We start from the raw sequence: 23,293 nt of genomic DNA, 5'->3' as shown, positions 1-23,293 counted from the left end.
AAGAGAGAAAAGAAATGCAACCAAATAAGGTTTTAGTGGCTAAGAGAACTCAAATAGAGTCAAGGGGTTGTTCTGGAGGTTACCCCATGTATGCTTCACCTAGATATGCCAAATGACCACAATATTATAAGTATGATAATCCCAAGTCAACAGCAGCCCCGAAAACCTTAAAAAATACCCGGATCCCTATCTGAGACTCTATAAAAGTTTCACTCACTAAGTTTATTAGTCAGACAAGTCCTTCAGAGTGCTACTATGCCAGCTAAGTCCCGAAACCCAGAGGCAATAGCCTCTTCAGGAACATCAACTAGATGTGCTCCCTCTGCTCATAAAGTTGACACCCCTTTTCAACATGAACAGGTTAGGGGTGGTCACTGCTTAGACATCCCTGAAGATCAGGAAAGTGACTGAACTAGAGGAAGGGGCAGCAACAGACAAGATGGAATTTAACAAAGGATTATGAATACTGAATCTTCATATAATTTTCTTTTTCTTAGTTGCTAGAGTATTAAAATAGTTAGAAGGAAAGAACTGAAATCACGGAACTGTAACCCATAGCATCCTTTGAAATTTGTTCTATAGCTACTTGTTAAATTGTAATTTGACAGCTATACCTTTTCGTATGTATGTTACATTTAAAGATAAGGGAATAACTGAAACTATGGTACTATAACTCATAATAACTTTGGAAATTTCCTATACATCTACTTGTTAAAGCATACTTTGAAAGATTACCATATATTTCATAATAAGGAAATAACTGAAACTGTGGAATTGTAACCTATAATATTCTTTGAAATTTGCTCTCTATTTGTTAAATTGCACTTGGAAAGCCATCTTTTTAGGTATATATGTTATATTCTACAATAAAAAAATATGATTTAAGAAAACAATAATGGGCTCCAAGTAGACAGTCTATGATTCCTTCTGGTTATATTACATAACTGATTTTGCCCAATTCTACTGATACTGGTTACATGCCAAAAACAAAAACATTCTTAAAGTATTTCTAGACAGTACTACAATCACATCTGTAATTAACTTTCTGCAGGAACCATGATGCCATCTAAATTAACTTATTCATTTACAACAAAAGAAAACTTTAAAAATAATTCTACACAATTATTAACAAAACATTTTCATTTTTTGTGATTATATAGAGGGTAATAGCCAAAGTCGGTTTCCTAAGAGAGGCACGATTTCAACTTGGCTTTGCTCCATATATTTTATTTCTAAGCCATTAGAAAACCAGGTTGAAACTGTCATTTCACTCTCCATCATAAACATCATAAAGAAATTCTCCCATTACAGTAGTCATTGGTTGGAAAAATACGAGAAAAAATACACACTTTGCTAAAACTGACTCCACAAAAGACAGAAAACCAGAACACACCAATTCCTATAGAAAAAAAATCAAGGAAGTAGCAAAGTATACTACTCTGATGAAAATAGTGCTTCCCCCAAAACATGACCAAATTCTACCATTTTCCAATGAAGAAGGTGGTTGCTCTCATTTCATCATTAATAAATAAAAATTAATAGAGAAATACATATTTGTATTCATATACTAATATGTAAGTATACAAAAATAAATTAGGTGGTAGCGAAAAGAACAGCAATGCCACATGCAAATTTCTCAAAAGCTGTCGAATAAAAGTAGAATTAAATTTATTTGTTGGTTTTTACCGAGATCACAGTTCGTGGAAGACGAGGTCCTCTGTGGAACTTGGGATTCTGTATCCTAGGCTGAGATACTGTATTAATACTGACTATTGATAGATTGCTTCTTGGCATAGGCTGTGAACTGTTCAAAACTGGAGGTGAAGGTGAGTCACTATTACTTGATGTTTCCTAAATAAGGGAGAGACAGAGAGGAAACATTTTTAAATCAAAAGAAATTTCCGTCATCTTTAAAAAGCTTAAGCAAGTTAGTAACTTAGCCCTATTTTGCTGAAAAACCCAATGAATCCCAAATAAGCAGTGAAAAATTTTGGGGCTACCCTTTTGAATCTAAGTTCAAGGGCACCACCTAGAGGCTTAGGTGCCTACATTACCTCTGGCTTAAAAGCTCTTTTATTCGCTAGAGATTTAAGCAGTTCTTCTCGAAGCAGCATTTCTTCCTCCTCTTCCTCATCTGCAAAAGGTGGTTTTGGAGGCTGTTCTGGGTCTTCAGGTGGGAGAGGTGGGAGAGGTGGTAGAGGAGGTAGAGGTTCAAGAGAAACACACAAGCCTTCCACGTAAGGCTGGCTCAAAGGTGGCAGAGCCTGCTTATTTTTTAAAAAACAAAAGAAGAAATCAGTAAGTACAATGAAAAATTTATCAACTCAAAATATTTTTCTGTGGAGCAATATTAAATAAGAAAAAGTAAACTTTAGATTATTAATGTTAGCTGCAAGCATAAGTGAACTAAGTATACACTATAAATCTCAAAACTAACCCAGAAGTCAATCTTCAATGATAAAAAAAGTATTATTTTTGTAATTAAAATAAAACAACACTATTTGAAACATTTAATTTATGAATTTCAAAGGAATTATACACACTTCTCTGTTCCTATTATCTCCCATTTAGCATTCCAGAAGATACAGAAATCAAATTGCAGTGTTTTCCCTCTAAATGACTACCTGAAAACAGAGATATTGGAAACCAAAGACATGTAATACTTAAGTGAAAAAACAAAATTTAGGAACCAAAGGGACAACTGGAATTGTCCAGAGCGCGTTAAGAATTAAGTGTAAAGAAGCAGCATCACTAAACTCTTGAAATTTTGTGAAATGGCTTATTAGAAATGATCAGTAAATGAAACTAATTTACACAAATCTCTGCGTTTGACATGTTTTACTACAAGACTTTCTAGAATTTCAACTGACATTTAGCTCATTCATTCTTCATTTCCCAAAAGAAAACACTTAAAGGAATAAAGGAAAAAAGCTGTTTCTCTCTAGTCTTTCTACTCTAAGATTCCCCTTACCATAAGCTTCCTAGAAATACACCATATTTCTACCTAGGAACTCGGAAATGGCAAGGTTCCCTCTTACCTACTAAGGATAAACAGTTTGATCTCTAGGCCCTCTGAACCTTTAAACATCTTCAGAATACTTCTAATTTTTCCCTGCTTCCTTTTTTATTTTTCTTTTAATGGGGAACTGGCAGTTCTTATTAGAGGGAAATGGGGGAAAACAAATTAACTTCCATAAGTAATGCTTTTCTTTTGCTGGACTTTCAAATTAAAAATAGCTGAGTATTCCTCAAAGTAGGAGAAAAGAGAGACTAATCTTTGGAAGCATCTTACTATACTTATATCTCAATTCCAAGAAAGATATAATCAAAAACATTAGATAATTCTTACACCACTTTGGGATAAATTTTTCTGAATTGCTATTAGCTGAGAAGCAAAGAGAAGAAAGAAGGAAACAGGCTAGGTACGGAAAGAAAGCCAACACGGGATTAAAAATCAGCTATGAAATATCTACCAAATGAGTAGTTTGCCATTAAATAATTAACTGCTCATTCCGTAGATCTTACAGCTATTAATTTTGGCTAGCAATTCTGATTTTTTAAGCCCTCTTTAATCTCAACGATCAATTAATTACACACTAGTTTTCCAAAACAAATTAGAAAATGCACAAGGTAACAAAAGAATTATCCTAGAAATCATATCAATTCTAACTTACCGAAGCCTGAGGTGGCGGAGGCAAAGGAATAGACGGTACTGGAGAAAAATAGCCCAATGAACACTCTGAGAAGAATGGTGGTTGCACTGGTGAAGGAGCTGTAAAAGCAATTTTTTGATAGAGTTCAATAACAGAAATACTTCAGTAGGAATAAACTAAATGTTATGGTATATTCAAAGAAAAACAAATATATCTATGTTGATGCATATTAAATTTTATCAATCTCTGATAAAACCTATATCTTTCATGAGACCACCTCCATCTTACCCTTATATCATCAAAAGTCAGCTATCCACTTACACAGTTAGTCCCTCAAAACTCTCTGCCTTGTTCCACTTTTCATCTAAAGATATTAGCAGGGAATTGAGCAGGAAAGGTTAAACATACTTTTTAAAATAACAATTAAACCAAGAATTCCCCAGGATCCTGCCAGAGTAGCCTAACTGAAGTGACTGAAGTGACATAGTAACTATGTTCTCCTCGCCTTCACGTGGAGCAAAGTGAGGAAACTGACAGTATAAGTAACACAGAAAGCAGATAGGACTTGGAGTGAAGAGGACTACCTACTGTATTTCATTCATAAGGTACACATTTTTTCAAATTTTAACTCATATTGTAACTCTGAAATAGTTACAATCAATGTATCTCAGTTAAATTGTTGGTATTTTTCTTGCTTGGCAAAGGATAAAAATAATTGTGCCCTTTATCTTCAGTGGTTTCTTAAACCCAGTGAAATACGGCAGATTCAAACTGTACCCTGGCTACTCACTAATATAACCTGAGGCAAAATGTACTGCTGCTGCTTTATTCCAATTACCTCACAAGTCAATGAGGATATTATCCAAATGCCTTAATGGGGTTGACGAGGCCCAAATGAGATCATCTGAATATGCATGGACCACCAGAACATTTTATCTCTTAAAAATATAAAGATTTGTAGTGAATATGACAAAAGGTTAAAATTTGATAAAGCTGGGGAAACGGTACATTCTCCATATAATAATTTTTAAAATTCTTTAAAAAGCACAGATCATAATGTTAGTATAGAAGTACAGTGTATTAATACTGTCAGTTCTTGGGAACTATAATGAAACATCTCCAAGAATCTGGAAATAAAAAAATCAAAGACTGACCAAAGAGGAGTTAAATCATGAAATCAAAACATAATGTAATGGAAAATTTTCAAACACCGGCCTAAAATAACAACTTGAAAATGAGTACTTTGGTAAACATTACCTAAACCATTATGTCTTTTGTTTTGTCTCTCTAGTCTAAGACACATTCTAGTTTTAGTGTGGTGTCAAAGTATGACCATGGGGAGAAATACACTGATCATGTGGTCTTTCAAGTATTTCAGTCTCTGGAATGCCAGCTGCACTATCTGCTCCTTTTTTCTGTGTTTTAATTAAAGAGAGAACACATCTTTCATAGCCAATTACCCTTGGACATCAACAAAGCAAGTCTCTGACCCTCCAAGATAGAGACAGATCCTGTCTTAATTGAGGGTCATCCCTGGCCAAGTTTGACCAGCCTTTCCAGATGCCACTAGTACCATTTTCCATGCCAAATTCCTGTAAAGTATCATCACTGGAAGGAGGCAGGAATCCTAAAAACAAGAAAGATTACTTTTGCTCGCTCTCTTTTTTTTTTTTTTTGACTAAAGCAGAAAGTATTTTGGATATAAAGATACTTAAGAGATTGAAGTTTTGTTTTTTTCAAGAGCAGTGTTTTCAACTTTCCCACAATCTTCATTTTTTAAATCAAACAGTTAACAGTGAGTATAAGCAATGTTTTTCTTTTTTTAAATTTTTTTTTAAATACTTGGAAATAAAGCATAGTACTACGCATTTGAGATTTGTTCCCTAAGTATTTACAATACCAAATAATGTCTACGGTTGTACAATCCACCTCCAAATCTCACTTTTATTACACACTTCTTTACAAGGTTTTGTGTAGCTCAGTGATCATTACCTATTTAATAATTGTGAATACACAAATGTTTCAAGTTTAAGCTCTTACCTGGAGAATTGGTTTCACTATCTGTATCCATAGCAACTTCTTCATAGTTATCATATTGATAAATACCTCCTCCACTATCAGTAGGTTGCTTATCTAAGGATCGCTTCAGATCAGGATCTGAAGACTAAGCATACAACAAGGTTTTTTAGTTTCAAAGCAGTTTCTATCTTAGGCTATTCCAAAGCTAGAAAGTATAAAACAACTGATCGTTATCCTCTAGAGAATATTTATCAAAAATCATGGTGGTCTACTTATACCTGCTATCATATCTGATTTGGGAAATTTAATTTACATGACAAGGACACTGTGATTCGCATTTTATGACTGCTTCACTAGACAGAAGATGGAACCCAGCAAGTACTATCTATACAGGAGAAATCCCCCAAAGTTAGCAGAACCACTAAAAAATTAGCTATTCTTCTATAAAATAACACCAACTTTTGAACTCTTATGGCCTCTGAACCAGTAAGAAGCTAAAATAAACGCAAGTTTTATGTCAAGACTATATTTAGAATATTTTTTAAAAGAATCTAATAACACCTAGTTTAAATATGAATAAACATGACAGCTGAGTAACAGAAAAGTCTGAATCAATAGGTTTGTGTGTTATTTTTTCAATATACAATATTTCATTCACAGAAAGCTTTTAACAAACCAAAAACTAACAAAACTTACCCATAAAACTCAAAAAAGACACATGACCCACTTAAAAAATGTGAAAGATATGAACAGACACTTCTCTATTCACGGAAGAAGATATACAAATGGCCAATAAGCACATGAAAAGATGCTCAGTCACTAGCCATCAGAGAAACGTAAAGCAAGCCAAATGTCCATCAACAGATGTACGAAAAAACAAGGGAATATTATTCAGTCCTAAGAAAGAATGATGTTTTGATACATGACAACACGGATGAAACTTGAAGACATCATGTTGAGTGAAATAAGCCAGACACAAAAGGACAAATATTGTATAATATCACTGATATGAAATAATTAGAATAAGTAAACTCATAGAATCAAAATCTAGAATACAGGCTCAAGGGGGTGGGGGGTGATGGAAAAGTTTTGATAATGGATGGTGGTGACGGTAGCACAACATTGTGAACATAATTAACAGCAGTGAATTATACATTTAAATGTGGTTAAAAGGGGAAATTTTAGTTTGTGTATGTTACTAGAATAAAAATAATAAACAAAAATCCATGGAACTGCACAACAGAAACAATGACCCTAAGTTTAATCATAGACTAGTTAATAGTACAATTATAAAAATGTGCTTTCACCAATTGTACCAACATACCACACCAATGCAAGGTGTTAATAATACAGTGGTATATGGGAACCCACATTATACTCATGATGTCTGTAAACCCACAACTTCTCTAATTAACAAATACAAAAAAGTCATCACTACAAAAGGTTCATATTCCCATCTCCCCTCCCTACCAGGAGAGTTTATAATAAGCTCTAACAATCACAAGATATATTTATAGTTTTTCAAGGTTGGCTGAATCTATGAATTAAGACAATAAGGGCACTTAAATTTCAGAAATGTTTTGATTTTTTAATTTAACATATGCTGCTGATTTAGATACTTCTGTTTTGTATCCTTTATTTCATTTTTTTTTTTGTTACACTTAAAAAAAAATTTAATTACAGAAGTTGTGAGCTTACAGAACAATCATGAATAAAATACAGGATTCCCATACACTAGCCTGCCACCAACACCTTGCATTGGTGTGGAACATTTATTACAATTAATGATAGCACAGTTTTTATAACTGTACTTTTTTTTTTTTTAATGAATGTCTTTATCTTATTACTCATCCACCCATACACTGGATAAAAGGAGTGTCAGTCACAAAGTTTTTATAATCACACAGTCACACGAAAAAAGCTATATAGTTATATAATCATTATCAAAGATCAAGTCTATTGGATTACAGTTCAACAATTTCAGGTATTTCCTTCTGGCTATTCTAATATACCAGAAACTAAGAAGAAATATCTATATAATGAGTCAGTAATAATAATCATTTGTTAAATCCTAAGGTCTCAGTTACACCTCCTCCCTCTCATTTGCTCATTCTCTTAATCTTCACTAATATCTAGGCAATGACCATTTTAACTTCTTTGTGCTGGAAAAGGGTGTCCAACTTATGGGGCAGAAGAATGAAACTGGTTGATGTTCTTGGCAAGACTGGTATCTCTGGGTTTCAGGGCTTATCTGACACAGGAAGAATCTGGAGGCCTTAAGTTTTCTGAAAAAAATAAACTTACTACTTACTTTACTTCTTGATCTCCTCTTGCCGCCGACCAATTTCATGAATCGATTGTACTGCTCTTCCTGATTTGAGAGATCTCGAATTTTTCTGATTTCTTCTTCTCTTTTCCTTCTCTCTTCTTCTTCAGCTTGTTTCCTCTGATCCTCTTCTTTCTGTCTTTCCTGTTCTTTTTGCTGCTGTAGTTTCTTCCATGCCTTTGTTTGCTGCTTCCTCAATGCTTGTTTAGCTTTAAATGAAAGATACAGAAATATCAGTATCTACTACAGTAAGAATATTCTAGGGAATAAAAGAAAATAAGAACTTTAAAGATTACTTTCATTACCATTACCCGTTTACGCATATAAGCCTAAATTCTGTTCATACAGGAGTGTCCTCCATTTCAGGGCCCTCTAACTCCCCAAACTCAAAATTTTCTGAGTTGAGATCTAGAAACTATTACCAATACATGATTTCAATGAAAAGAATTTAACAGAAATGGTCACCTGTAGTGCTAACTTTTTTGGCCGAATGTGTTTTTGTACTGGTTTTAACTTTTTGTTGTAGAGTTTTTGTCTTAGTCAACTTTTCTTTGCTTTCTTTCATCACCTGCTGTTCTTTTTGTTGCCATTTCTTACTGGCTGACTGAAGAGCCAAAAGACGAAGTTGTAATTCAGACAGCTCCTCTTCATCTTCACCAAGTTTCTTTTAAAAAAAGAAAACAGCTGCAATTTTAAAATTCCATTATTTGACCTTAGTTTACCACATCATGAGCTTTTAAATAAGATCAGAATTTAAAGTTAGTTTTAAAGCAAATATTTAAAAGACAAATAGAGAGAAAATAAGGAAACTACTTACCTTGGTCTAACATACCTAATTCAGTCCCTACAATACACAAATGATCAATCTGTAGAGAATGTGTGTATGTGTAGGGTAGGAAGCCAAAAGAGTTCAACTTATGAAACAGGATGATGCAGAAAAGGAAGGTTAGCATTTAACTGCCTTCCTAAACTAAAAAGAAGAAAAATCTGATAGCAGTGAATGGGAAATAGAAATCAAGAACCCAGAAGAGGCAAGGAATGAAGAATGAACTGAAAAAATTAAGACGACTTGTATCCTACTTATATACCATCATCACTGTTGCTGGTCCACAGCCAAAATTATTGCTAATGCTGAGAGCTGGAAATTTTCATTAGTTGGGAAGGCCAGAGGTAGGGATGAGTAGATTCCTATTACATGTATCTATATGACTGATGTCACATCTTTTGATGGTAATTTATGACACTAACTGGCAGTATTATCAGAAACACGTACAATTAAGTTGAAAACTACAGCAAGATAGCTAATGGAAAGGTATAGATAAACTGAAAAAATTATTCTCCTTAATGAAATGGTTAGGCTCCACAATCACGCAATTCACTAGCCTTACAAGAAAACAAGAACAGATACATCAAATGTCAAGACTCAAATTCGCCAAATGTCTTTTTCTATGTAAATTCTTTAACTTATCGTTGAATGAAAATAATCTGTAGAAACTTGCTTATACTTAAACATTATGCATTTCAGAGCTACAGATATTTATCTGAATATTTAAAACATTTTGAATATCCAGAAGAATTTTTCTTTAGAGAAGCTAAAACAGGAAGATCATTTAAAAGCAGACATTTGGAATCTGTTTTCAGGTTGAATAAACTTCTGAATTTTTTCATTCTACCTGTTTTTTAGATCATTTAAAAAATTGACTATTCTCCATTTTTTAGCTGAAGTATAACAGTGAAATGTCAGGCTAACTAATTCCATGAATGGGGGTTGGGGGGGTGGAGAGGGAAGGTCTCTTGGCCTCCCCATCCCTGAAGTAAACGCAAAACTGTGTTGTGTGTTCTCTGTGTGTGTGCGCACGCATGCGTGCACATGTGTGTGGATGGGGGTTGGGGACAGCAAGTCACATGTGGTTATTTAGATTTAAATTAACTAAAATTAAAATTAAAAATTTAGTTCCTCAGTCACACTAACCACTTTTTGCATGCTTAATAGCCACTTGTGGCTAATGACTACCATATCAAAGAGTACAAATAAAACATTTCCATTAGCATAGAAAATTCAATTAGACAGTGCTGATACCGAGTTTAACTAAAATAAATATCATTACTGCTCCATTGGGACTTAAAAATCTTTAATTACTTTTTGCAACTACTTTTTAGACAAAAAAAAAACAACACAAAAACCCAGTATTCTGTCCCACAACTATATTCAACTTGAAACAGCTACTTGAACAAGAAGAGCAAACTAAGTCTGAGAACCTCATTCATCAACTTGCTCTGACATGCTTAATTCCTGTGTGACTTTAGGCAAGTCACTTAATCTACCCAAATGAATCTTACCTCATCTGCAAAACATAAATAAGGTCAACTTACTTGTAATAAGGAGTTACTGTAAAGATATTTTTAAAAATGATACGAGATTTATGTCTGATGTATTATCACTCCTAAATTCCAGACCATCTTTTTCCTAAAGCTCTTTGAAACATTTCCATTTACTTGTAAAATCTAACAAATCTCAATAGAAGAAACTACAGATATTTCAGATATCTAATTCAACAAAGAAAAGGCTTGAGTTTTTGAGTGCCTATCACATGTCAGATGCAGTGCTTGACGCTTCTGTACTTCATCCTACAGATACCTCACAACAACCCAGAGAACAGATGATACTGTATTTATTTTGTAGAAAGGAAAACAGAGGCAAGCAAAGCCTAAATAGCTTATATAAGGTCACTCAGCTAATTAAGTGGAGGAACTAATTTTAGTATACCAGGTCAAGGTCTATCAACGCCAAAGCTTTTCCACATAGGATAATCACCAAAAATTAAGAAAAAAAAATCTCTGGAACAAAATTAAAAATTACAAAAAACAACAAAAAGATAACTTGTATGTATAGATATATACATAACTTCCTTAAACATAATTTGCAGAACCCAGTAGAGAAAGAGACTCAAAGATAACTGCCCAGACCTTCTTATAGTTAAGGCTTATGCACAAATGGGTGAAAAGCAAGACAGAATTTCCCTTTCAAAAGAATAGAGCAAAGCAGCACAAGAATCAGTCTTACAGACAGATCCAATCCCACAAAGCAGTACCTTACCTTTTCAGATAGAATATCTGAGGTACTAATTCTTCTTGTTAAATTTTGTTCTTTATCTTCTAATCCTTTAAAACAAAATAGCATCTTTTGAATACTCTAAAAGATAGCCACAATCAATCCTAAATAAAACAATACTATATAATACTTAGTAATACTTATTTTAAAGGGCCCCATTTAAAGTGTCTCATTTTCTCAATCTCTCAATCAAAAGGAAAAAAAGAAAATCTGACCAAACTTCTCATGTCAGCCTTATTTCTGAAAGTTATGAGACAAAGTGATTCAAAATATTAAATAATAAAAAGAAACTACCCTTTGATAAAATGACTTCTGAACTAAAAAAAAAAATGATTTCAAAAAAGAACAGAATTCATAGAGTAGATACATAAAAAGAACAGTTTCATTACCAAATGGATAATCTATAGTAAGAGAATAAAATCCCAATTATCTTAGTCTCTTCTAAAGTTGAAATGAATTTAAGGTTTAGAAAATGTATTAGAGATTTATGCTCCTCTATCCATAAAAGCATCAACAGAGGCAGTTCAAATATCTACAAAATTAAGACTATCCACATATATTACATTTTACCAGAATTCTATCATATTTGGTCCAAACTTCTGATGAAGTAGTGTATAAAACCTTACATATAAATATTAACTAATCTATAAGAGCTGTACAAACTACATAATAAAGTTATAGTACAATTACAACAGTATTGGGATAGATATTTTTATAGTTGAGACAAAGTTAAAAACTCAGAACCGTAACTCAAGATGACACAAATGAAGTTGCAAAGCTAGGATTTAAATCAGGTATAAACTCCAAGACTAGTGTTATTTCCACAATAGCAAATCTGTCAGTGTTCCAAACATCCTAATTTGATTGCTCAAGCAGCCCTATGGGTGGAAGAATAGAAAACTTATTCAAAGAACAGAGAAATTACTAACTAAGCACCCTAGACAAAATGAAAAGAAAGCAACCACTGAATTTTGAGGGGAGTCAGTTCTGCTATAATGCTTGTTTTCAAAATGTAAATTCATTGCATTATGTTTGATATATTAGGTAACAATTTAAGCATAACACAAATCTCATGTTTCCTCACGTGCTATTTCATCCCTGAGAAATGCTAGGAGAATGCAAGTAGATGCACCTACGCACATAGGTGAACTGAGCCATGTAAGAATACACAAAATGCATACACTTCAAACATCTCTGAGTTCAAGGTAAAATGACATTCATTGTTCTATTTCATGTATTTTTATAATGCATTTAACGTGTAAATGTACTACCATTTTTATTAAGTTCCTGTCTTTTTTTACATGCCACTGACAAGGTTTTTGGGGGCTGTGCCCCTAATTCCATCTTCCCCATAAGCCCAGTGGTTTTTATTGGGCATTTTTGCAGTGTGGTGATTTTTAGGAATATCTATGTCACGTTACAGCAGAATTGACTGTACTTCAAAGAATACCAGAATAGTAACTATTAAAGATTTAACAGGGGGGAAAACAGACATAAACAGCCTTCCAATAACAAACATAGAAAGCATTAAACTTTTCTCCTACAGGAGAAACCTATGAGTTTCATTAGGTCACAAAAAACCCATTAGTTGACAAGGATCTCTTCTGTCTATAAGAGGTGGCAGAACCTCCCTTTAAGGTAGAATAGAGACCAAGTATCCAATAACCTGGCGGGTCCATTATGAGCACAATGCTACCAAAAAAACAAACAAGCCCATAAATTTCAGACAGTAAATCTGACTTTATACAACAGATTTTTAATGCAGATTACTGTTTCACTGACCACACACATACTGTAGTTAAGCATTGTCCTAACACTATCATAGATCTTTACATTAAAATTATTTCAATTCTTACTCATAATCTCCAAAATGAAAATTGGTCTTGTGCAGCTGTATAGTGTTTAAAAAATTATTAATTGGAATTCTAAGCCAATCTGGGGATAGAATCTTCATTATATACATAATAATTAAAAACATAATAATAAATGAGAACACAGCAGGAGAATGGAACACTGAAGACACTAACATTTAAGAAGTTACAAAGGTAATTAATTTTAGAGAGACAGAAAAGGAAAATCAGAAAGTTGAAGAAAAATTCAGATGTGTAGGGTATCACAGAAACCAAAAACTTTCAAGGATAAAGACAAAAACAACATTTAATGCAGAAAGAGATGTCTATCTCATAAAGATTACTCTCAAAACTGCAGCTAAGCAATTCTTTAAAAATATAAAACACATTATGTCAGTCCTTTACTAAAAACCCTGCAATAGCTTCCCATCTCACTCAGGAATAATCCCCAAGTTCTAACAAGGCTCTACACGATCTGTCCCAGTTCGCCACCTTCAACCTTTTCTCCCACTATTCATTCCTCTCACTCTCTCTTCCTTAGAATAGTCCTTGTTATTCCTCAAATACGCCTGGCACCTAGTTCAGTGATTTTCAAACTTTAGCATGCATAACAATCAACAGGAAGATCTGGGGTAGGGTATGGAATAGCACAGAACTTGTTCTTCTACCAAGTTTCCAGGTCATGTTGGTCCAGGAACCACACTGAAAATCACTGACCTAACTACTCCTTTGCCTAGAAACCCCTTGTCCCAGATATCCATTTGGCTACTCCTCACTGCCTTCCAAGTCTCTTGTTTAAATCTCACCTTCAAATTGAGGTCTATACTGACCACCCTACTAATACCACAACCTCTATACCCAACCCCGCTCCTACCTAGACTGCTCTCTCTCTTTCCATAACAGTTTTTTCCTAAGATAACATTATTTATTTATGTTTATTGTCTATCTCCTTTTCTAAAATTTAACACATTAAGGCATAAACCATTGCCTGTTTTGTTCACTGATAAATTTCCAAAAGCCTATAATAAAATGCTCAACTAATTTTTATTGAACAGATGAAATAAATGAAAAATGTCCACTGATTTTGCAATTAGGTCATAAGTAACTCTAACAGGTGTAGTTTTAGATAGTATTTGGCGTAGAAAAATCAGACTGTATGGGGTTAATGAAGGCATAAGAGGCCAAGTGACGAGGGTCTCAACTATCCTTTCCAAAAGTCTCTCTGAAAAGAGGAGAAATACTTGAAAAAAGTTAAGGAAGAATGAGGGATGAGGAGGAGGGGGTGTTTAAATTTTCAGATGGAAGCCCCTAAACAGAAACTGGTTAGAAGTAAAGCAGAATAAATGACAGATGGAGCAAAGTCCCAGAGAAGGTGGAAGAAGTCAGAGCCAGGAAAAAAGGTTTTAAAAAAAGTGTCCAAAAACAAAAGAGGGTCACCACATCATCAAAGTAGAGGAATGGAAGTGAAAATTGATATGGATATAGGTTTATGGCCAGGGAGTAGAAAGGGACGTTGAGTGAGATCACTTAATGTAGGAGGCAAGCTAAGCTCATACATCTGACAATAAAAGGATAAAGGGGGAATAAAAGGCCTGAAAAAAATTTCAAAGTTTGATGGCAGAGCTATGGGTATCACTAAGGATTGGAGGTGAAAGAGAGAGAGAAAGTCATAATCTATATAATTTACTGATTCAGACGAAATCTTTACCTTTCCTCTAACCTCTCTTCCACACTGCTGCCAGTTGTTCTTCTAAAATATATCCCACATTGCACCCTTATTGGATTAATCTCAACACTCCTAAAAAACACTCTGTGCTTCTGCGTGTTTATTTCATTTCCTGATTTCCCAAGTGGGAAAAAATTTATTTTTCAAGATGCAAATCAAGCATTCCCATCTCCATGAACACTCTCTAAATTCAGGTGCGAATATCTGATCCTTCCTCTTTGTTTTCGCAGGCTGTACCAGCAGCAACAATAGCAGAAATCAGGCTAAGAACTCAGATATTAGAAATTAAGAAGCAAAGAGGAGAAACAACTAAAAGAATCTTTTTAACGTGTTTAAAGAAATAAAGGTAAGTTTGAAAATTTAAGCAGGGAGAAGAAAAACTAAAAAGAAAACCAAGGTGATTTGAAAAATAAAACAAAAATGAAATGCCAAAATAAAAACTAACTGAAATTTAAAACTCGAATGGTGGCTTTAAGGCAGATGAGTTACCGCTGAAGAGAGAATCAGTGAAATGAAATATACCTCAGAGGAAATTATCCAGAATGTAGCACAGTGATTCAAAGAGAAAGAAAATTAGAGAAATTAAGAGACATGGAAAATAAAGTGAGATGATTTAAAATTTATCTATAGATAGTTCCAGGTAAAAAATAGAGTGTGTGTGCAGCGATATTTGAAGAGATGACAGAATTTTTTACAAACAGTGAAAGACACAAATCTAGATTCAAAAAGCACAACAAATTCCAAGCTGGATAAGTGAAAGGAAATCTACAATCAACACATCATAGTTAAACTACAGAATACCAAAAACAAAGATAGGATCTTTAAAGCAACCAGAGAAAGGAGACAGATTACTTTCAGAGACCTTAAAAGAGGAAAAATAGAAACAGTTTTGCAGCCAACAGACTCACACTAAAGGAAATTCTAAAGAATGGGTTTTAAGAACAAGTGATTTGAAATGTGTAAGGAAGAATGAAAGCAGGAAGTGTTAAAAATTCATGTTACAATTTCTAGACTTAACAAGAAAAGCAGAAGCTTAGTGTCTAACTTTCAACCTAGAAGAAAAACAATAGTATGAAAAAAATAATCAAGAGGCAATAAGGAAAAAACAAAAGGAAGTAAATCCAAATATAATAACTGTGAATGGGTTTTATGTTCTGCTTAAGAGGCAAAGATGGACAGACTAGTTTAAAAATGAAATCCAGCTCTGTGCTATATGTAAGTGATCCTTAAGACATTAAGATACAGAAAAATTAAAAGAATGGAAAATGATATACAATGCATATATATGTTTATCAAGAGAAAGATGGTGTGGCTATATTAATATGATAAGAAAGTCTTTTGTACAAAAACATTACTAGAGATAGAGATCACTACATATAAGAGTCAATTCCCCAAGCTCAAAGAATTTAAAGCAAAAACTGAAAAACACAAATCCACCATATTGGTGGATTTTAACAAAAAAACTCTCAGTAACTGAAAGATCAAAAAATAAAGACAGAAGATATGAATAACATAAAAAGCTCTACCTAACAATTAATACATTCCTTTCAAGCACACACAGAACATTTATAAAAATCAATCACATACTAGACAGTCTCAAATAATCTCAAAGGATTGGCATCATGTATATCTCATTCTCTCAATATTGTGAGTGATACAAATCACTAGCAACAACAACAACAAAAGCTACAAAAGCTGTAGATATTTAGAAGTTAAGAAATACATCTCCAAATAACATACAGGTCAAAGCAAAAACAGAAATTTACTAATTTACTAGTTATTTAGAACCGAATGAAAAAAATTTTATGTCAAAACTTGAGAGATACAGCTAAAGTAGAAATTTTTATAGCCTTAAATGCTCTTATAGAAGAGAGGATAAAAACTCATTAAAAGTTTTTAAAGCTATGGCTTTATTTCTCAGAGAACTGAAAGGGAGGGTTACAAAAAAAAAAGGAACTTCAACTTACAAATGCCACACATAATAAAAAGGAAAGTGATTCTCAGGAATAACTTGCTATAAATTCCACAACTTACAGGAACTGGACAAACCACTAGAAAAACATAGTTCACTTAAACTGCTTTAACCAGAAATAGAAAACATGAAAACCTTCCCAGAAAAAAGTTCATCCACGCCAAGACACTTTTACAAGCAAAAGCCACCAAATATTCCAGGAATGACTACAACCTTACACAAGCTATTCCAGAGAATAAAGAGGAAACCTGCAACAAACTCATTTTATAAGAATTATAACCTTATAGTAAAAATGACAAGGAAAATGGGGTGGGGTGGAGGGAACAAGCCAACACAGCTGAAAAAATTCTAAAGCAAGTAAATCTTTATTCATAAATATTCATAAATCTTTATTCATTTTTCCAAAATGGAAAAACCTACATGTCCCTCAACTGGGAAATGGATAAACAAACTGTAGCACAGCAATAAAATGGTCTACTATTCAGCCACAAGAAAAATGAATTACTGATACACAACAACATGGATGCATCTAATATGTGCTATGCTAAGTGAAAGAAGTAGACTCAAAAGGAATCCTACTGTCCATTTATATGACATTCTGGAAAAGACAAAACTATATGAACAGAAAACAGATCAGTGGTTGCTAGGTGGGCTGACGGTTGCAGGAAAGGCTGACTACAAAGAGGTATTGGGGAATTGTTGAGAAGCGGGGTGGAGCTCTTCTGTATCTTAATTATGATGGTGCTGGTGATGGTTTCAAAGCTGTCTACATTTGTCAAAATTTGCAGAACTGTATATTAAAAGGGGTACATTTTACTGTATACAAATTATGCCTTAATAAAAAGGAGGAAAAAAATTAACAAAACAAATCCATGATGAACAAAAATGATATATTATGTACTAGTTATAATTTATTCCAGGCATACAAGGGTGGTTTAACACTAGAGAATCAATTAATATAATTTATTACAATAAATTAAAGGAGAAAAATCAGACGCTCATCTCAATAATGAAGAAACAGGATTCAGTAAACTTCAACATCCATTTATGCTGAAAATTCAAAGTAGGAATAGAAAAATAACTTCCTTAAACTGATAAAGGATAGCTACAAGAATCTTAAACATCATGTTTAACAATAAAAGTCACAAGCATTCCCTTTAAGAGAACAAGGGTGTCTACTATAATAGTTTCTGTTCAACACTGTATTAGACATCCTGATGAACAAGCCCAGGAAAGAAATAAAACAAGGATAGGAAAGAAACAAAATTTGTCATTATTCAATGATATGACTATGTAGAAAATGCAAAAGAATCTACAGATAAATTATTAGAATAATTTTAATGAAATTATTAGTTCAAAATAATTAGTTCTTTCTTTAGAGGAGAAAGAGTCTTATCACTAATTGAAATACTTAATTCCATTACCTTGACTAGATTCAGTAATGTCGGATTTCAGGGAAAGCTGTTTTGTCCCATCTTTAACTTTTTTCAACCGATTCTTATCTCCAGGTAAAGTCAATTTTTGCCTGAGTGGCTTCAGTTCAAACGCCTGAAAAGTTTTGACCTGTGTTTTCTCTTCAGGAGCTACTTCTTTACTTGAGTCCTTTGTAATACTGACATTATCAGTGCTTGTTTGGTCCTCAGAGTTCAATGTTTTATCTTCCTGCACATTCTCTTCTTTGCTACTCAAAGCTAGTTTTTCATCCTTATTGATGCATTCAAGTTCTAACTGTATTTGCTTATATTTCAAAAGCAAATCTTCAAAAGTTTCTTCCCCACAGTTTTCACTTTTTGTTGAATAATTCTGTTTTCTTGATGGAGATCTTCCAAAACTTTTGGCTGAACAGCATGTTAAGGAAACCAGGTTCCAAAAATTTCCCATTGTTAAATTTAACAGAAAATTGTTAAAGATGAATTGTCTCCCTTTTTAATTTACAATTTTCAAGAAAGATGGATTTATATCTTTAAGTTACTAAATTCCATTTAATGTATGTGCTGCTAACATCCATTTTCCTTATGTGCTCATATTTCAAATTTAACAAGTATCCATATAAATCACCCACTTACAAAATCCCTAGTGTCAGCAATTACCCAGAGTATCTACAGGTAATCCGATTAATTAGGCTATACATAACAAACATCCTTCCTTCTTGCAGGTGCCAGGAAAGACCAAAAACAGCTGGATGTTAGAGACTCTTTCCTGAAGGAAGAGAGGAGAAAATGAGTGGTTTGTCACAGAAGTGGATAACATACACTTCAGATCATGAGGAGGAAATATTTCTTCTCTTTATATGTCTCAAATTAAAAAAAAAGGCGGGGGGATAATAAAAAATGAACACTTTCAATTAATAGACTCATTTATGAGTAAGAAACATTTCTTAGAATGAAAAACAAGCTTAGAGCTCACCAAGTATACTAAGCATCCAACATATTCACAACTAAAATAATTAAGGTGGCCAAATTATAAAAAATAAAAATTTTAAATATTACTCAAATGTATATTCTAAACCAATTTTTCCCTAAAGACAAAGCATATCTAAACCAATTATTTTTTTTATTTCCTTTTCTAACATAGTGACACACAGACTAAAATTTCATTCTTGGAAATGGCTACTTAGTTCCAAACTACAATTTTAATTCAAAACACTGGGAACTGTTACACCTGGTATCTCCAGCCTGGAAATTAGCAAGAGAAAAAAAACAGTACTTGGTGTGGTGTTAATACAATGTATCATTTACAGATCGTTTTTGCCTTGACTAGAATATAATATTACAATTCCCTAAATATGGTTCTTCTAAAACTATTATAATTCACAGGAAAAGCAACCAGCAAAGAATTTTTAACTCCACTGATGAACGAGAATCAACATCAAGTACATGAGAAACTAAACAAGCATTACAACTGAAAATTAGCCATCATAAGAGTTCTTTAGTAAAATGGTTCTAATAAATCTTTGGTTCTCTGACCTCTTCAAAGCTGAGTTTCTCAAAGACTAGTTTCTTAACTCTTCAACCAACTGGTATCTGGCTTCTGTCCCATTAATCCACAGAAGCTGTTCAAGCCAATTTTCTCAAACTTTTATTTTACCTGACCTCTCTGCAGCATGACATCCTGAACCATTTCTAAGTTTCCGTAACTCCACTTGCCCAGTGTTTCCCTCTCTTCCCCTCTCTCTCTTTTGTAAGTCTTCATAGCTCTTGCTCCCTTCTCTCCAACTCCTGAAATGATGCTCTCCACTGAGCTCCCCTTAACCTTCTCTTTTCGAGTGTTCTTATACACTCCCCTAGTTTTAACTACCACGTGTATGCTAATGAATCTCAAATGTCTTATCACCAGGTCAAACTTCTCTCCAGACCCATGTATTCCAAATATCTACTAGATATCTCAACTTGGTTAGGCCTCCAACACCTCAAATCACCATGTCCCAATTCATTATCTACCTCATCCATTTTTCTGTGTATTTTCAGTGAAAACTCCACTCATTCAATAATCCAACACAGACCTCTTCCTTTCTGCATTCAACCAGTCATTAAGACCTATCTTATCTAACTCTTACACATCTCATGTCACCTCTACATTCCCATTACTGCTGCCTTAGTTCAGAACCTCAAGATCTTTTTTCTAAAGACTGAATACCCTATTTTTCTCCCTGGCTTCAGTTTCAATCTCCCCCAAACTATTCCTCATACTGCTGCCAGAGTAATCTTTCCAGAATACAAATCTGATCTCATCATTTCCCTTGTTTAAATCTCATTAAGAGTCCCAAAATCCCTAGCATGGCACATAATGCCTTTATGATCTGATCAGTACTTACTTTTTCAATTTCACCATATTCCTGCTCATCACAATTTATGTATAGCTTTGTGTCTAAGTTTTCCTGATATTCAAACCCCAATTCAAATATCACCTTTTCTGTGAAGTCACAGTTACTTGTCCCCATAATCTCCCTCAACGCAAGAATACTACCTTACTCACTAACAAACTCTACAGCAGAGACATGCACAACTAACCTATCAAACTATTTGCTAAGTGATATAATCTATCTTGTCTATACAGGATAGCTAGTATTAAACCAATACTTAAGCTTAGTTTTAAGCTGGGCAAACTGCAATTGCTAGCTGAAATCTGGATTAAACAAACAATAAAAAGAACTGCTTTTCAGCCTTTTTCAATGACAGCTGAAAACGGAATGACTTTTTACTGATGAGAGATGCTGGCCTAATTATGTAAGTTTGCATCAGTCTTTAAAGTTTTAAACAAGAGTCATCCAAGGGAGACATATGCTAAGATAGACTGACAAACTGTTTTAACATTAAGAAAAAGTAAAAATGAATGAGAATGAAACTAAGAAGTGCAACAGAATCTGGCTTATTCCAGTTCTTTAAATTGTATTTAGCACCCTTCAGTAACTACAGAGAAAAAAGTTATGGGGCAGAAATAAAAACCCTGTTCTTAGACTACTTCACTTCTAGATTATGGAAATGAGCCACAGATTCATTTTTGCAATATTTATAAAATAAAAAATGCCATTATTATGATCAAACAATGAAAATATAAATTAAACTATGACCTTGATATTAAAAGAATCTGTAGTAACAAAGTCTGTATTATAAGTTTTGTTTGCTCATGCTATACAAAAGTAGCTGCAAACTGTTTTTGTTTTTTTCTCAAAGTTTTATAAAGAACACCTCAAGGATGGATTAGTGATACTCCACCAAGAAAGCAATGAACAGGGGATCAAAACAAGCATTCCTTCTGAAGTGCGGCATCTGTGAAAAGAAAAACAGCAAGATAGCTCATTTCTGACAAGTTACTATACAAATCAGTATGTTCTTAACATTAATGTAATCCTTTGGAATTTTAGAAAGTTTTCACTGAGTTCAGTCACCCAATTTTCCCAATAGTCTTATTGTCCCAAATTTTAAAAATTAGGAATAAAAAATGAAGCCAACAAAGTTAAAGGACCAGCCCAAGTCACACAGGCAGACTGGTTATTTTCCTGTATTTTTTTATAACATCATGTATCTGTTTGTTAATAAAAAACATGAGTTTAACAATTAATAAAGGTATAACATGGCAGAAGTCCAAATTATTATTAAATAAACACAACTGCATATAGAAAGAGGGACAAGAAGCACCTGCAGGCAGGATGTAGGCAAGCCCACTCATCCCCCCTTCTCCAATATAAAATTAAGAAATACTTTTGCACACCCACTGTATTTTTTACATAAATCAATTTGAACTTTTTACACTAAACTGCAATTATTTGTCTTCCTAACACAAACTTCAAGTTTCATGTTTGTATCCTTACAAAAATAAACACATATATGCTTAAATAGCCCTTTCGTTTTTAGATTCAGAAATGACAACTGGCAAAGGCAATGACAAAAAAATATCTTGGGTAGACGTTTTCCCACCTTACTGAAAAAATATCCTCTCTCTTTTAAAAAGTTAAATACCACCCCCCCCAAAAAAAAAAAAAATCCTGGGATGATCCTAAGCAAACTTGTGGCTGCAGAAGTATCAGGGCACTAGAACCAGAAGCTGCTGTTTCTTATCTGAATGTATATCCCTTGCCCCCTTTATGTCATGAAATTTGGAAAACCAGTCTGGCCCTAAGTATTCTATAAAAATAATTGAGTGCCTTCCAAATAAATGTCAGGATACTATAAATTTCACATATAACTAACATATAAAAAAATCATTACACCAAGGTAATTACATCCAGTAACGAAAAGTGCTTGGTAAACTACTTTTATGCAGTCATCACAGAATAAGTCCCATTCTTCAAATGCATCATAAAACACATAGTTCTCCAAATGCATCATAAAAGAGCAAACCTTCAGATGATTTGTTCCTCAGTACAAATATTGAGTAAACTTAGTAATGTTAAAGATAACTGAAAGTAAGGGTAGAGGGAGCAAACATCAGATATTTTGCTATTTTCCTTCTCAAACTCTATAATCTCACACTCTCCCAATCCTCCATTCCGATATGGCTTCTAATATACTAAAACTTAAAATGCTGGTAAGTTTATCTTTCTCTCTCTAGCCCACATTCAGTCAGCACTAAGGGTTATAAAATGTCCAAAATGTGAACCCAGGAAATCAAAGAACTTAAGGAGCTGAAGCTTTTCAAATAGACGGTAGTTCAGCTCCAAATTAAATGAGCTGGTGAAGACACCAGGTATGTGGCTTTTTTTTTTTTTAACCCTCTTTAAAAGGCAGCAACGGTGAAGACTAAATCGAGAGGCAAAAAAAAAAAAAAATTCGCAAATAGAATTATGCAGAATGAAACCTCATAAATCTTAATCTCAAGTGCAATCTGATATAATATGCAACAATGTTCCCAAAACCGCTTATATTTTTTTCTCTAATGAAACTTGGGCTTCTGATGTACTATCATAAATCTGATTTTAGTAGACTGTCTTCGATTTCACTAGTTTGGCCCCAATCCATAAAACGCTAACGTTAGTCAAGCAATATACCCAATAAAACAAACTTAAAAAACAACACTATACTGTGGCATATGGGAATTAGCAAAGAACAATTTTCTTCATACTGACATAATGACAAGCGGTTCTGATGGTTCAGAAAAGTTACGCTCATCTCAAAAGCCTAGTAATGACGCTAAAG

General features: G+C 33.6%; 1 protein-coding gene across 3 annotated transcripts in view; it reads right to left on the bottom strand.

The window, feature by feature from the left end:
- The window catches only part of ZFC3H1 (zinc finger C3H1-type containing), a 53,794-nt gene that overhangs the window by 29,596 nt on the left and 905 nt on the right, over window positions 1-23,293 (bottom strand). Inside the window, exons 2-9 of one of the 3 annotated variants that reach the window (XM_037845350.1) lie at window positions 18,083-18,496; window positions 11,096-11,160; window positions 8,464-8,662; window positions 7,984-8,207; window positions 5,694-5,817; window positions 3,675-3,772; window positions 2,055-2,267; window positions 1,687-1,851 (exon numbers count right to left, since the gene is read on the bottom strand). In XM_037845350.1, the coding sequence (XP_037701278.1) occupies window positions 1,687-1,851; window positions 2,055-2,267; window positions 3,675-3,772; window positions 5,694-5,817; window positions 7,984-8,207; window positions 8,464-8,662; window positions 11,096-11,160; window positions 18,083-18,496 (1,502 nt within the window). Of the gene's footprint in view, window positions 1-1,686; window positions 1,852-2,054; window positions 2,268-3,674; window positions 3,773-5,693; window positions 5,818-7,983; window positions 8,208-8,463; window positions 8,663-11,095; window positions 11,161-18,082; window positions 18,497-23,293 lie in introns of those variants that run through there. The other 2 variants (XM_037845351.1, XM_037845352.1) reach the window with 2 other exon arrangements.

The sequence above is a fragment of the Choloepus didactylus genome, chromosome 8 (genome assembly GCF_015220235.1).
Source record: "Choloepus didactylus isolate mChoDid1 chromosome 8, mChoDid1.pri, whole genome shotgun sequence".
Lineage (NCBI taxonomy): Eukaryota > Metazoa > Chordata > Mammalia > Pilosa > Megalonychidae > Choloepus > Choloepus didactylus.
This window is presented reverse-complemented; position numbering and strand designations above follow the sequence as displayed.